This window comes from Citrus clementina, unplaced genomic scaffold (genome assembly GCF_000493195.1).
Source record: "Citrus clementina cultivar Clemenules unplaced genomic scaffold, Citrus_clementina_v1.0 scaffold_3, whole genome shotgun sequence".
NCBI classification, from domain to species: Eukaryota; Viridiplantae; Streptophyta; class Magnoliopsida; order Sapindales; family Rutaceae; genus Citrus; species Citrus x clementina.
In genome coordinates, this window is record NW_006262339.1 from 47,500,624 (window position 1) to 47,518,054 (window position 17,431).

Sequence of the window (17,431 nt, forward strand, 5' to 3'; positions counted from 1 at the left end):
CCCTCTATCATTGTAAGGCATGTTCTTCGCGAGGTTACTTTTATAGCTAATTTCATGGCTAATTGAGCTTGTAGTCATAAGATTCGTTAGCATTTATTGGGTCCTTCGGGTTTACTCGTTGGTTTGTTTAGTATCATTCATTTAAATTCGCAGGAGGTCCCTCATGTTAGGAGATAGTTTTTCTTTTCTTTTATTTTTTGCTAGTTTGCTATTGACTCTTGCTCTTTGATTTATTTTTATGTCTTCTTATATTTCTCTTGGATTTAAAGGTTTTGGCTTATATCTCCCCCCATATTTTTTTACCATATAATGATTTATATTACAGATATGAGTCTCGCTTAACGCCCACCATCGTGGTGGTCTTAAAAAAAACTAAAGTGTTAATTGATGCCCATATATATATCTATATATATATGCATGCATGTATAATATGTACTTGACAACATGGGCGGATCTATTAAGGGACTGCTATGGGCCATGTTCCCTGTAAAAAAATAATTTAATACTCAATATTTTATATTAAAATAAACATATATTAATAAAATACCTATTTTATAGGCTTGAAAAAAAATTTTGGCCTCGCCGGCCAAGATTGGCTTGTTCCGCCCTTACTTGACAAAATCTATTTTCTTATGATTATTATTATCTTTAAATCACATTTTTGTATTCTATAGGCGTAGAACAAAAAAGTGGAAATATGTTCGAAAGAATTCCAAAAGGGGTTGCCATTTTTATGAAGGTCAGTTTGTTTTTTTTTTTTCCTTTCAACTACCTTCCATGTCGGTTTTTTTTTTTTAACCTACTCTTATTTTTTTCCTCTCCGCGTATTTTCTCTTCTCTCTGGTACACTTCATCAATATCTTGTTCTCCTTTTTTTTTTCCTTCTCTTTCTTTCATAAAATTTGTAAACTTTTATTACTGTAGTTAAAAAAGAAATGAATTATACCTTTTCTTTCTCTTTTTTTTGTTAGATGTGGCTGTAATATATCTTGGTGATGATTAGAATTCGAGGGAGCTGTTCTTTGTCGAAAATTAGGATTATTTGCTCCCCCCCCCCCCTTTCCCCACATACTAATTCAAGATTTACAAGATTAAGAAAATAAAAAATTATTCGAGAGTGAAATTGATTGGAATTCTGATTAGAGATTTTAGAAGAGATCATTAATTAAGAGAGAAGACAATACAAAAGGGACAATGGAGATAGATACTAAATAATTAGAGAGGGAGAAATGATACATACCTCGTTAATGAATTCTATTAACATAAATCTTATGGTAAAGAACTCACTCGCTTATTAAATAAAGACTCAAATCTGACCTGTTATGAGAGTAATATTCTCCCTAAAATGGGAGTATATTCTCTCCTTAATATAAGAATAGCACATTATGCTACACCATAACAAAAATTATGTTAATTGATCTCAATAATTTTCATAATTGTAATTCAAAAAAAAAATCTTTAGAGTAATATTCAAATTTTTAGGGTACCAATAAAAATATTTTATTTTTTATATTTTCTCTTGTAGTGTGGAGTTCATTAGTGGGTGCATAGCACTTTTCTTAGGGTAAAATTAAAAAATGAAAGGAGATAAATTAAATAGCTAGTAATTAAAGAGACAGAGAGAGAGAGAGAAAAAAATAAATCATATGTATGTCCTCCATACGATCTTAACGAGTAGAAAATAATACAATGGTCTAAAGACTATGTATAAAATTGTATAAAACGCTATCTGTGTTACCCTATATATATATATATATATACACACATTTAGCCAGTGTCCCCCATCATAATTTGTGAAAGCATTATATTGATCGATTAAAAATATTCAAGTTTTAACGGTGCCCTTGTACTGTGAACTCAATCTAATGGTCGAACTTATCAATGACCTATTTGTTCACAAAAATGCAATTAGGGTTTCCTTCAAGTTATGTACATGTTTCTTAAACCTATGATCTCCTGATTCTTTTTTCACAAGCAACAAGAGTACAATGATAACTGATAAAACCTTTTATCAAAGAAATGAACGGATACGTGGGAGACATGTAGAAGGAATTGTTGAACAGGCATGGATGACTTTTCTTTTCCTTCTTTTTTCCCCCCGTCACACTAAGCCACCGGGCGAGGATAACAAAGTATTCTTACTTTTCCTCTTTGAATGAAAAAACATTTACCATATGATAATAAAGTCAAATAAAGCACGAGATGCTTTGCCAAAAATGGTACAAATGCATGTCACTTAGAAAGCCCAATCATATATATATATATATATATTCATATGCAGCCGCCCAAATGTTTTTTAACGCAAACACGCTATTAAAATATATGATTTAATAAAATTATTTTTCAATGCATTATATAACTGTGCAGTTTAATAGTATGTCTGCACTGACTTTATTTATTTATTTATTTATTATTATTATTATTAAAATATGTGGTTTAATAGAATTATTTTTCATTGCATTATATAACTGTGTAGTTTAATAGCATATCTGCACTGACTTTATTATTATTATTATTATTATTATTATTATTATTATTATTATTATAATAATAATAATAATAATAATAATCATGGATATTATCATTTTACTACTAAAATTTTACTGACATATCATGTTAGTACCAAGGTTTGCCGAAATGTGCATTTTACTACTAAAGTTTTGCGCCGTTATCAATTCACTATCATTCCATTAACAACGTTAAAAATTTACTGATGTCATAAGGGCGTCAAAGACATTTCCAGCTGTAAGAGTAAAATTATCTATTAATTTGATTGATAAATTATCATTTTACTACCAAATTTTTAGGGAAAATTATCATTTTACTACCGAATTTTTAGGGGAATTATCATTTTACTACCGAATTTTTAGAGGAATTATCATTTTACTACCAAACTCTTGGGGGTAAAATCCACTTTTAACTCAATTTCCGTTAAACATTAACTTTTTCTTAACGGAATTGTAGTGAATTGATAACGGTGTAAAACTTTAATAGTAAAATGTACTTTTTGGCAAACCTTGATACTGACATGATATGTCAGTAAAACTTTGGTAGTAAAATTATAATTTCCCTAATAATAATAATAAACTCGTGAGATGTGTTAATTTATTTTTTAATTATTTTCTCAATGTAAAGATAAATTCATATGATTTTGTCTGTCATTATGAAAAATTCTTCTAGGTAAATATCAATAGTCATATTAATTATTATAGAGCAGGTAATCAAATATTACTAGGGCCTCCATGGACGTGGCCTAGTAGTTTTTAGCCAACTTTATTTAACTAACCATTAGGGTTTGAAACTTTACAAAAATAGGGAGTTAAAAAAATGAATTTAGATTTTCCTTGCCCCTTTCCTTTAAAAAAAGAAAATAATAATAATATTAGCAGGGGCATTTGGTGGGATCTTCAAGGATAAGGATTCAGTGATAAAAAGTTGTTAGACAAGATAAATTTAAAAAAAAATTAAAACAATTTTAACATTGATTCAGTGCTCGCAAGAACTTAACTCGAATCCTAATCGATCTTGAATTGTCTAGACTGCCGATATTGACCCCAAGTAAAATGAGAACCGCAGACAAGGGTAGCAGCCAGCCACAGCCTATGTTAGGTCTGTATCTATAAATCACCCCGCAAAGCTTCAATCACAAAACACAAAAAGGAGGGAAAAAAAAAACTATAAGAAACAATGCGTTCGTTGTCGGAAATACAGTTACCCAAACAGAATAATAAATATGAAGAAGAAGAGAGCTATTCACATGCCATGCAGCTAGCAATGGGCGTAGTGCTGCCCATGGCAACCCAGGCAGCTATTCAGCTTGGCGTTTTTGAAATCATAGCCAAAGCTGGCAAACTCTCGGCTCCAGAGATTGCAGCACAGTTACAAGCGCAAAACGTAAAAGCACCAATGATGCTAGACAGAATGCTCAGGCTTCTGGTCAGCCACCGTGTGCTTGAGTGCTCTGTTTCTAGTGGCGAGAGGCTATATGGTCTCACCCCCGTGTCCAAATATTTTGTTAGTAATAAAGATGGTGTTTCGTTGGGTCACTTTATGGCCTTGCCTCTCGACAAGGTCTTCATGGAGAGTTGGTACATTATTATTTTTCTTTTTCTTTTTTCCTTTTTTTGGGTCAAATCTATAAAGTAGTCAATTTAAGTAATTTTAAAAATGCATGTAGGTTGGGATTGAGAGATGCAGTTATGGAGGGAGGAATACCATTCAATAGGGTGCATGGAATGCACATCTTTGAGTACGCTTCCGGAAACCCCGGGTTTAATGAAACTTATCACAAGGCAATGTTCAACCACTCAACCATAGCCATGGAGAGAATCCTGGAACATTACGAGGGCTTTCAGAACGTTGAGCGACTCGTCGATGTTGGAGGAGGCTTTGGTGTCACCCTCAGTATGATTACTTCCAAATATCCCCAAATTAAGGCGGTTAACTTTGACTTGCCTCATGTTGTCCAAGATGCTCCATCCTACGCTGGTATGTATATATATAGTTCTTCAACTACTTAGACTACTCTTGGTGTTTTAATGAATCAATTACATGATTATGAGACTCATATACAGAGTGGTTAATTAATTTGTGAATGTTGCAGGCGTGGAGCATGTGGGTGGTAACATGTTCGATAGCGTTCCAGAAGGCGATGCCATTCTAATGAAGGTAGGTAGTTTCGAAAATTACCAATCACATATATGAATTGAAGGCATCAGTGATCGCTGATCTTCCTTTTTAAAGTCATTCTACTAAACACGTGTAATTAATATGGGAATTTGCAGTGGATACTTCACTGTTGGGACGATGATCACTGCTTGAGGATACTGAAAAATTGTTACAAAGCCATTCCGGATAACGGGAAGGTAATTGTAATGAACTCGATAGTTCCAGAGATACCTGAGGTTAGCTCTTCCGCAAGAGAAACATCACTTTTGGATGTACTTTTGATGACTCGAGACGGGGGAGGAAGGGAGCGAACGAAGAAAGAATTCACGGAATTGGCAATTGCTGCTGGGTTTAAGCATATTAATTTTGCATCTTGTGTCTGCAATCTCTACATCATGGAGTTCTTCAAGTAGATTTTACGGAAATATTATGAGTGATCTTGGGGAAAGGTTTATCCGCGCGCGAGGATGAATATCAAATAATGCTCCTAAAGTACCCTAAGGCTCTATCAGATCTTACATATTTGTTGTTACAAGACGTTGTGAATTAATGAGTTATCTTGTAGTAGAATAATGAACATGGTGCAGCAGCGACATGTATATCTTTCAGTTCTTGGCTTCATTATTATAACAAAATAAATTACGTGTTGCCAAAACGTACTCATAAATTGCCTCCCATTTTTAAGAGTTACGGCACAAGCTGAAATGCAAAAACCTGAAATCTGACTTTTCCATTAAAAAATAGAATGTTTTACCCATATACATATACATATGCATACATATATATACAGGGCCGGCTTTAACCAATTGGGGGCCTTAGGCGAAATTTTCTTTTAGGTCTTTTGATGTTAAAATATTAAATCTCACAAAAACATTAAACAGCTCAAAAAATTCTCACAACAACATCAAATAGCTCAAACTTTAACTATATTCAATAATATCTTGAATTACAACAATTATTAACAAGATCTCAAAAAAAAATAATAGCCGGAAAGATATCTATTTATTTCCACACAAATATTAATTAATTTTGCCTTCCACAAATTTCATCTCCTTAAGATGCTTTAAAACTTCATAAGCCACAACCATAATCTTCCTGTGAACTTTAAATCATTAATCTTACCTACTATGATCCTTGCTACAAGCCATCACTAATGCAAATTACTAATCAATTAAATTTTATTCTTCTTGCTTTTTGAGATGCAAAATTATTAATTAAAATCTTATATTCTAATTTAGCTAACAAATTTTTTTCAATAGCTAATATAGCTAATCCATTTAATCTTTCTTGTGACATTGTAGTTCTTAAATAAGATTTTATTAACTTCAATTTAGAAAAACTTCTCTCAGCAGAAGCAACAGTTACAGGTACAGTCAATAATATTCTATAAGCAACAAATGCAATTGGAAAAGAATCTACTTTTTTAATATAATTAAGTATATCAAGTGGACTATTTCTTTCCATGCGTAAAACTTCTTTTAAGACTTTTAACTCTGAAAACAAATCTAATCCATCAATATCAGAAAACATATCATATTTTAAGATATTTTCAAGATTAATACAATAACTTTTTAAGCTTTCATCATCTAATGATTTTAATTTTTCAAAATTAAATAAAAATCCAAAAATATTTTCATAGAATTGAAACTGCTCAAATCTATTGGTGATTGAAGAAATAGCTTGATCTACTATATATACAAAGTAATCAATTCTAAAAGAATCTTCGGGAGATAGAATTTTCTCTTCATTATTATTCTCGCCAAATTTATTTTTTCTACGAATTATACGTTTTTGATGAAATTTTGGTTCTATTTCCATTTCATTTGCAATCTCTTTAGCTGAAATCATAGCAGACACAAAACCATTTTCTCTGTAATTCTCAAAAAAGGATGTAAGACCTTTTAGTTGATTTATGGCAACATCAATTTGCATATCTTCCTTTTGTAAGCTTTTACTAACAGTGTTCACAGCAAATAATATATCATACCAAATAATCATGCCTAACAAAAATTCAAAGTTTTCCAATTCATATGTTGCCAAACATTTAGCTTCACTTTTTATTTTAGGATCTTCACTAACTTCTGCTAATTCAAGTAAAGCATCTCTAATTTGGGGAGTTTGAAAGCTTATTGCTTTGACACTTTCTATGCGACTTTCCCAACGTGTTTGTGACAATGATTTAACAGTTAAATTAGGTATATTATCTTGTAAAATTTTTCATCTCTTAGGTGAAGAAGAAAATAGTGAGTAAACACGTTGACCAACTCCAAAAAATGAAATAGCCTTACGACAAGAATTAGCCATATCACAAAGCACTAAGTTAAGACTATGACAGCCACATGGTGTATAAAATGCTCTAGGATTTATATCTAATAATCTTTTTTGTACACCTTGATTTTTCCCTTTCATATTAGATCCATTATCATATCCTTGTCCTCTTACATCATTAATATCAAGTTCAAGAGTTTTAATTACATCCACAAGTTCATTAAAAGACCTTTTCCAGTGGTATTGTCAACTTGTAAAAATCCTAAAAAATATTCTTCTATCTTTACTAGATTTGTTGAAATATCCACACATCTTAATATAAGAGACATTTGTTCTTGGTGGCTTACATCTGCAGTACAATCAAGTATAACTGAAAAGTACTTTGCTTCCTTAACTTTGTTAACAATTGATTTTTTTATTTCAAGTGCTAGCATTAATATGAGTTCATTTTGTATGTTATGTCCAAGATAATGATCATGAATTTCACCGGTTTTAATACGTCGAATATGTTCTTGCATTGTTGGATCAAACTCTGCAATCATTTCAATTAAACTTAAAAAATTCTCATTTCTCTCTTCATAGATCTTCTCATTTTTTCCATGAAATGCTAAATTATTTTTAGCAAGATTTTTTACAACAGCAATAATTCGTATTAATACTTTTTGCCAATGTTCTTTTTCCTTGTCAATTCTTTCTTGAACATCTTTATCAATTGTTTTTCTTTTCGATAGTCTTGCTTCTAAATCAACCCATGCATTCATATTAGTTATATGTTCATTGGTTGTTTCATGACTTTTAAGTTTAGAATTAAGATTTTTCCAATCTCTTGTTCCTTCATCACTAAGCTAATTTTTGCTACAACTTGTATTGAATAATTTGCAACAAAAACAATATACTTTGTTAAAATCTTTTGAATATATTAACCATTTTCTATCATGTTTTTCTCCATTTGTTAACATTTTAACATAAAATGCAGTAGAGAAATGCCCAGAATTTTCATCTTTTGGGAAAGTTATGTTATTCTCTCTAATTGGGCATTTTTCTACTAAAAGATCTCTTAACTTTGTATCAACATTTTCCCATCTTCCTGGATCATAAATATTATTTGGAACAAATAAATTTTCTACATCAACTTTGTTCGCATTTTTATTTTTATCATCTTCAATGTTGTTTATTTCATTCACCGTTTCATCATTATTTAATTCATTTAAACTTGGTTGTTCAATAACTAATTCTTCATTTAAATCTATATCTTTTTTACTAGTTGTGACAAATTTATCAAGAACCCCTTTTTGAGATTGAACTAACTTTTATATTCTCCTCTTTTTTTTCAATTTTTCATATCCCGATACATATTTTCTAGTTGACATGCTTTTCAAATAAAAAAACAAATAAACAAACACAATTTTTTTCTAGATTATTCAAGCCAAAATCAATACAAAAAATAAAAAATAAATTAAATTTAAAAAGGATAAGAACAATAATAAAAAAAAATAGAATGATAGCACCTGGATTTGAGTCAATTGACTAGTTGAGATGAAGATGATGATGGCAATGAATTTTGTAGAGAAGAGAAGAGAGCACAAAAATTTCTTGCTGAAAATAGCTTTGATTCAATGTGTATCGGTTTATAGATAATGAGCTTTTAAATAGATTTTAATAGAATACCAAAAGTTAGTTCTAAAAATCTAACGTTACTAATCTTAATAAGAGTTTTTTTTTTGGAAAGGGAAAGCATTGATTGTTTTTTGGGAAATAGTAAAAGAAAGTAAAGAAGTAACATTCAAAATCATTATTATAGCATAAAAATATATCTTATATTTAAGGTAAAGATTATTAAATAAGAGAGATAATTATGAATAAGAGTAATGATAGGGTAAAGCCTAAAAATTAGGCTTTTTTTACTGTACAAAAAATATATACGTAACTTAATTTTTTTGAATCTTAAAAAAAATTAATTATATTAATTAATAAATAGATACCGAAAATCGGGGCCTTAGGCAACTGCCTAATTCGCCTAGTATTAAAGCCGCCATTGTATATATATATATATATATATATATATATGTATGTATGTATGTATGTATGTATGTATGTATGTATGTATGTATGTATGTATGTATAATTAGTTATCTTAACTATAAAATAGTTTCGCTATCTTGTAAGTGCTAATTTGACAAATGGATCGGGGAAGGAAAACTAATCACATCAGCAAAAAAAAATCATCTAACTAATAAAAATCAAAACTGGCACTGGAGATTTCTAAAGGAGTTTCACCGTAAATTCAAGGCACGTTTTTGACAAGATTTCTAATCCCATTGATCGGGAAGTATAGTCCAATAAAGTTCTTGGAATTATATTAAAATATCATATTTTTCTGGCACGCATAGTTACTGATGCAATTGATCCTTATTTGTCCATCTGTATGGACTAAGATTATATCATCGTCAGTCCTTATTTTACCATTCAACACCTCTTGTGCATGTTATTCTCTTCAGCCATCTCCTACCACTCTCTTTGCCACGTAATATGTATTCTAAGAATTCAAGCAAGTCACTTATCAATGAATGAGTTTTTTTTCCTCAAATCTTCAACTTGATTCTTAGTAACAACCGGCAGCTTTGAACAATAGAGCAAATAGAAAATGACAAGTGCCAACTACAATAATTTTGTTCAAAGTTGTTTCCGCAAAATCTACGGTATGCTTGATGGCGCAGACACGATAAAAGTAAAAAGAAAGCAAGGTTTAGCCATTTTTGGCTTTTTATTTGAGCGGATAGTCGAATTATCTTTTGTACAGCTCTAACTGGTAGTGTTGACAAGATCAATATCACGGCCATTATTTTTTATATTAATTTTACTTTGTTGTTTCAATTTGCAGCTTCTTGATTATCCCGACAATCCTCGCTTAAGTCAATATACTCTTTGAATCTCGGTTATGTCGACTTACTTATGTGCTCCTTGCTCGTATAAGTCAACAATAAAAAATGTTTTACACATTAGATTAATTTTGTGACAATATTTGCAATTTTCTAATAAGATTTAATCCATAAAAATAGCTATAATCTATAATCTAATGACAAGTGTTATTTCATAATCAAAATTTTCACTGTTTTGAGTCACAACATCACAATCCCAAACGGAACATGCCAAAGTCATAGGTTTCGCAGGACACAATGCATTAATTTGTTGGCATTTTGTCAAGACAATTGGATGACCTGTGTATATTCAGTTTCAGATAGATCAAGGAACTATTGTTGTATGCGTGACTGACTAATCAAACAAGTTTATGCTTAGTGTTTAACTTTGGATTAATAAGTATTATCAGCTTTTTATTTTTTCCGAGTTTGCTTAATTATATATATTTACGTATAAGCCACCCAGTTCAGGAGTAGGTTTTTTTTTTTTTTTTCTCAAATCTTAGAATTATACTTTAATCCCTCTTAATATCCATGATAGACTTTTAGTACTCATATTGTCCATGATATTAAAAGAAAAACAGAAAATTACACTGTTACATAATAAATATGACACTTTCACATATAAAGTGATTTGTCTGATAACTCTGCTAATTAGAACTAATTAATTAAATATTAAAATGTATTTTTTACCCTTAAACGACGTGTTTTCTCTATCATTCTTTGAATACCAGAGACAAAATGAGGTATTAAAAACCTATAAAGGATTAAAATGGTAAAAACAAATTGTGGGAGGAACTCAAGTATCAGTCTCCCTTATTTTTCAATACAAATTTGTACTCGAAACTTTAACCCTTAAATTATCATAATTATTCTCCCAATAGATAAGTTAGTTTCCTTATAGATTCCGTTATTAAAACCAAAATTTTATTACCAGGAAGTCTCATCACACGTAACTAAGTATTTATTATCTCTATCATATTTTCTAATTCCCCACATTATTTAATATTTTCTATCTGAAAAAATGCTTGTACAAATACATAATTACATAAAACTCTCATTGTAAAAGAAAGTTATTCGGGAGAGTGCCAAACTAGGGAGGCTGCCACTTTTTTTTCTCAATCGAGTTTTCGTGTTTATCACTCACTTAATATTTTTATGGTTTTTATATATAATACGCAATTACTTTCTTTAACAGAAAAATTTAGCAGAGTGAAAAAAAAAAGTTATTTTCTTTAGAAATTTGAGTAACAGGATATATTAAAAAAATTATAAGAGTAAATAATTGGTGAAATTCGAAAACAGTAGGAGAGGGACGAGCAAATAACCCGTCAAAGTAGGAAGGTCAACACATCAGCGTTGTTTGTCCACTACCGTCTTCAAACCATTAAGACTTTACTGACGTCATAAGGTATAATTATAATTTCACCTACGCTTCAAAAGCGTAATTTGGATAATATTCCGTTAGCTTTCTTAACGGTTTGAAGACGGTAGTGGATAAGTGCAAAAAAATATAAATTTAAGTGGAATTTAGTAAAAAAAATTAAAATTTATATATTTTTAAAAAAGAGCGAAAAAAAAGATAGACGGGAGATAATTACCGTTAATCCATTCATCGAACACCTTGTTTATCTAACAATAAGGTTAGGTGGCAAAGTATCATTTTTCACCTCATGGGTCATGAAATTGGAAATCGGCATGTCTTTACTACGATTGAGATTTCTTTTTCTTTTTTTTTAATCTAGTTATCACATCATGCGTTTAAATTTTATTTGGAGTTGCTATAATATAATCGATAGAAATCTTTAAGGTGAGAAAGCAGCAGCATTACCTTGACGTGCGGTTACTGCTGGCAGTGTGATTGTTAATAATGAAGAATTTAATGAGAGAAGGTGGCGTTAATTTTTTATGGTGTGGAATTTTCTAGACTTTATTTGCACTCTTAGATCATGCTTAGATGAATTGTGGGGTTGCATTGAATTTTGAGATTAATAAAATAATTTAATTTAAGGTATGTTTGATTGTCATGAATTAATAGGATAAATAAAAATTAATTCATAACAATTGGGATTATTAGTCTTTATATTTATATATGTTTAGGTGAGATAAAATTAAATGAAGAATTTGTGTCCTCTTTATCATTATTTTATTTTTCATTTAACCTAATATTTTAATAAAAATTAAATATAGAAGTTAATTTCATAATTTTTTAACCTATAATTTTGTTTTATATCGAATATCAAAATTTTATTCATAAATTTAATTAAACTAATATTGAATTTTAAACATAAAATAATAAACTATTTCTTTATAGTAGCATTGAATATTAAATATTAAAGTCAACAATTATCAATATAATTTAAAATGATTATATTATTTAAATAATTATTTAACTTTATTAAATTAAATTAATATAGTCCTTTTCAATATTGTAACAAATAAAATATGATATTATTTATAATCTAATCTAATCCAATTTAATTTTAAAAGTTAATTCAATCAAATCCTATCTTCCAAATGTAACCTTAAGTTATTAAGGTCTGGGTTTAGTGGTGCAATAGGGGGACACCTGTTCAAGACTCAATTGATGCTCTCCTACACAAATTAATAGAAGGTGTATGTATCTCTCTAAATATTTTTGGAAGTATATATAACTCCTCGGTAGATCTCAAATTACACTATATAAGCGTATAAACTTAAGCTAATAATAGATAATAGGTTGTAAGATGTAACAATTTTTTTTTTTAAATAAAAAAGCCTTCCTGTTACTTTGACTGTCCGTGCACAGTTGCACGGGTCGATATAATTGGTCCATCATTTTATTTGTGTTTATAAAAAGTTGCATGAATATGAGGCTTTTCAATATCAACTCTTAAAATTAAAAACTCTGATCGGTCTGGTACTTATCTTGGCGGCTTTGGGAATAATTGGGACGTCTTCGGGCAGCTTTTTTTTTGAGGTGATATGCCATGTTGCTAGTTATTGAAAATGCCATTGCTAGAGGTTGGAATTATTCATGGCATGAGGTTATGCTTCAATTCTCGTTGTTACTTGTTTTGTAATCTCGAGAATTGGATTTAATTAACTACTACATCGTGGTGAATTTCATGCACTTCAAGATCATTCCTACTTTTCGAGGAGAGACCAATGTTGTTGCTAATCGATTAGCTAATCTCAAGTGTCAATTGCAGCTCGCTAACTTGGTCGGTTAGATATTTCATCATCAGATATTATTAGTCTTCTTTAAGAAAGATGCTAATGGATTTTACTATTAATTAAGTTTTTTTTTAATTTATTAACTTGCCTATTAGAATGGGTGGGTTTTTGTTGCTCTCATTTGGGTGGTTCAGTGGATTTTAAATAGTTTTTTTTTATATACTGAAATTTTAGGGGAGGTAAGACGCAAAAAAAAAAATGAATTTGTACTTTACCCATCCGCTTATGTTAAAAAGAAAAAGAAAGAAAGAATAGACTTTTTGTTTCGTGGATGCAATTTAACTGAAATGGTAAAATCTCTCCTATTACAAATAAGTGATTTGGGGTTGGAACCTCCCACACGAATGGGGAAGAAATCTTTTTGACATTAGACTAAATAATAACTATTAAAAAAAATTTCAATTTATTTGAGTTGTGTCTTTTGAAATAATTGTTGTTAGTTGGCTGTATAAATAATTAGATATGAAGAGAAAATGTTTAATATTTAATAAAATTTATTATTAAAAGTGCCTGAATTTTAAAAGCAGTTATACATATTTAGTAAATCTTACTGTAAAATTGTTGTAAGAATATAAATAACTAAATTAAACATAATATTGAAGCAATCTTATTTAGATATTTATAAATATGTATATAAAATATTTTTTTATTGTGTATATATAAGAATTAATAACTAAAATAAATATTTATTTTTTTAATTTTTTTATCTTAATATAATGAGTAGTAATAATAATAATTTCTTTAAAGTTAATAATTTTATTTCTTAAATAATAAGGATAAGTTTAAATGTTTATAATATATATGATGATATAAATGAAATTATATCGAGTATAAAATTTATTCACAAAATCAGATTTTAAAAAATTACTGATTTCTTATGTTTTTAAAATCTACTGTAAAATAAAATAATTTTAAAAAATTCATCAAACATTAAAAATAATTTTTAATTTTTTAAAATTACTTTAAGTATTTAGAATAGTCCAACGGGGGCCTGCCCCACTATTGAAGCTTCCGTCAACTACTGTGATCCATCTGAATTAGAAAAATATATCAGATAAGATATTTTAATATTTTTTTAATAAAATGATTACTCCATTATTATCCACGTCTTTGTACTTGTCATTTGCTGCTCCCACAGCCGCCTCAAGGCAGCTGCCATAAATTGACCGCCATCTTTCTTGTTTCTGGTCAACAAGTCAAAATCTTATATTAATGCATTAAAGACTTACAAACATTGTCCATTATCATTGACTAAGCAGCTCTATTATAGCTTAGTTTTTTATGTGATTATACCTGTTTTCCTATTTATTACTAACAAAAATTATTATAATAATTTTTTTAACAAATTTTTATTTCACATCTAACAATACAAAAAAGCCTAAATTAAAATTTTCTCTGAAGGCCATGAAAGCTCTTGAGCTGGCCTGACTTCGATTCATCCCATTCCATCTTTAGCTTATTTTATTATGATCTAAAATGAATGCAAATGTATGGGAAATAGATCAACAATTATTGGATAGGCATGTCCGTGAATTAATGATACATTTATTTCTTGAAATGGGAATGAGAATGTGCTGGAATGCTATTGATGTGTTTACTTGGCAAAATAAATGGGAATGAGGAATGTAAATAAGAATCAATTTACTAAAATACCTATAGTATTAATAATTAATAAAAATAATTAATTTATCATTATTAACAATATTATCATTATTATTGTTGTTGTTATTATTAAAAATAATAAAGTTAATAAAATTTAATAATATTATTATTATTATTAATTATTATTTTTATCATTATTTTTATTGTTAATAATGATAATATTAATAAAAATAATTAATAATAACTAAAATAATAAAGTTAATAAAATTTAATAATAATAATTATTATTATTATTAATGACATTTAAAATAATAAATTATTTGTGATTTGAACAAGGATAATTTAGGAAATATAAAAAAATTAGAAGGATAGAAAAGTAAATATATGTTTTCATTCTCATTCCCACTCCCACATTTTCATTCCCAACCCTCTTATGAGAATGAGATTCCCATTCCTTATTCTCAAATTACAATTCATCAAGTAAATATAGGTTTCATTCTCATTCCTCAAATCCACAAGTAAACACGCCATAAATGATAAAGATTGCTAAATATATAGTCAAAAATTTTGTTCTAATTTCTTAATGTAGAATGCAAGAAAAGCAACAATAAAGGCCAACCAGAATTATTATTTTTGATTTACAATTTCTAGGAAGCAGGCAGAATTTGATATTTTAAGAGTGCGTTGAATATGTAACTCAAATGACAAATAGATGTGAAGTTTCTAAGTTATAAAAAAAAATATATTTTATGTGGACTACATCTTCTTCGTAAAAATAAAAAATAAAAATCTTCCTCTGCTCCATAAGATTTAAAAGATATCAGCCATTAGAATGGTGATTGAACACTAAAGAGAGACCGAAGGAATATGAATTAGATAACGAAGAGAAAGTAATAAGAACATTAATGATTTATTTCTTCTTTTAAAATTTAAAAATATTGGAGGGATATTGAAAAGAGAGAAACATTTAAATTTTTATATTAAAGAATTTTTAACATTTATCAAAACATGTCCATCTATTATTAGTTGTTGGTGGTTTCAATTTGTGGTTTGATGTGAAATTATGACTTAGAACATAATCAAATGTGTGGAAAATTGTCTGAAGGAGCTTACCCCTGGTCTGCTATCTCTCTATAAATGAACCGTTCAAGCTTCAGTCACAATATGCCAAGTAAAATAAAAGCAATAGTAGTCAACCAAAAATAAAGCAACGAAACAATGGGTTCTTTATCGGAATATCAAAAACTCGCTCAGAAAAAACATGAAGAAGAAGAAGAAGAAGAAGAGAGCTATTCACATGCCATGCAGCTAGCAATGGGCGTAGTGCTGCCCATGGCAACCCAGGCAGCTATTCAGCTTGGCGTTTTTGAAATCATAGCCAAAGCTGGGGAGCTCTCGGCTCCAGAGATTGCAGCGCAGTTACAAGCGCAAAACGTAAAAGCACCAATGATGCTAGACAGAATGCTTAGGCTTCTGGTCAGCCACCGTGTGCTTGAGTGCTCTGTTTCTGGTGGCGAGCGGCTGTATGCTCTCAACCCTGTGTCCAAATATTTTGTTAGTAATAAAGATGGAGCCTCGTTGGGTCACTTTATGGCCTTGCCTCTCGACAAGGTTTTCATGGAGAGCTGGTACATTATTATTCTCTCTTTTTTTTTTTTTCCCCTTTCGGGTCAAATCTATATAGTAGTCAATTTAAGTAATTTTAAAAATGCATGTAGGTTGGGATTGAAAGATGCAGTTATGGAGGGAGGAATACCATTCAATAGGGTGCATGGAATGCACATCTTTGAGTACGCTTCCGGAAACCCCAGGTTTAATGAAACTTATCACGAGGCAATGTTCAACCACTCAACCATAGCCATGGAGAGAATCCTGGAACATTACGAGGGCTTTCAGAACGTTGAGCGACTCGTCGATGTTGGAGGAGGCTTTGGTGTCACCCTCAGTATGATTACTTCCAAATATCCCCAAATTAAGGCGGTTAACTTTGACTTGCCTCATGTTGTCCAAGATGCTCCATCCTACGCTGGTATGTATATATATAGTTCTTCATCTACTTAGACTACTCTTGGTGTTTTAATGAGTCAATTACATGATTATGAGACTCATACAGAGTGGTTAATTAATTTGTGATTGTTGCAGGCGTGGAGCATGTGGGTGGTAACATGTTCGAAAGCGTTCCAGAAGGCGATGCCATTCTAATGAAGGTAGGTAATTTCGAAAATTACCAATCACATATTTGAATCGAAGGCATCAGTGATCGTTGTTCTTCCTTTTTAAAGTCATTCTACTAAACACGTGTAATTAATATGGGAATTTGCAGTGGATACTGCACTGTTGGGACGATGATCACTGCTTGAGGATACTGAAAAATTGTTACAAAGCCGTTCCAGGTAACGGGAAGGTAATTGTGATGAACTCGATAGTTCCAGAGATACCTGAGGTTAGCTCTGCCGCAAGAGAAACGTCCCTTTTAGATGTACTTTTGATGACTCGAGACGGGGGAGGAAGGGAGCGAACCAAAAAAGAATACACGGAATTGGCAATTGCTGCTGGATTTAAGGGTATTAATTTTGCATCTTGTGTCTGTAATCTCTACATCATGGAGTTCTTCAAGTAGATTTAATATCCTTAATTGTTCTTATAAAAGTGGTTGTGATTGTGTTGTCTATTTACTATAATAAGGAACACATGTAGTGTGCTGTAACATTAAGTATTTTAATTTTTCTGTAAAAATTTGGGCTAATGTGTCTGCTTCG

General features: G+C 30.1%; 2 protein-coding genes across 2 annotated transcripts; both read left to right on the forward strand.

Annotated features, from left to right (window-relative positions):
• Nucleotides 1-3,687: 3,687 nt before the first annotated feature.
• Nucleotides 3,688-5,081, forward strand: LOC18049231 (anthranilate N-methyltransferase). The gene is made up of 4 exons (XM_006444649.2): nt 3,688-4,088; nt 4,178-4,488; nt 4,604-4,668; nt 4,785-5,081. The coding sequence occupies exons 1-4, from the start codon at nt 3,688-3,690 to the stop codon at nt 5,079-5,081; spliced, it is 1,074 nt and encodes a 357-aa protein (XP_006444712.1).
• Nucleotides 5,082-15,859: 10,778 nt separating this feature from the next.
• On the forward strand, nt 15,860-17,404 carry LOC18049232 (anthranilate N-methyltransferase). The gene is made up of 4 exons (XM_006444650.2): nt 15,860-16,300; nt 16,391-16,701; nt 16,815-16,879; nt 16,996-17,404. The coding sequence occupies exons 1-4, from the start codon at nt 15,891-15,893 to the stop codon at nt 17,290-17,292; spliced, it is 1,083 nt and encodes a 360-aa protein (XP_006444713.1). The 5' UTR covers nt 15,860-15,890; the 3' UTR covers nt 17,293-17,404.
• Nucleotides 17,405-17,431: the final 27 nt, after the last annotated feature.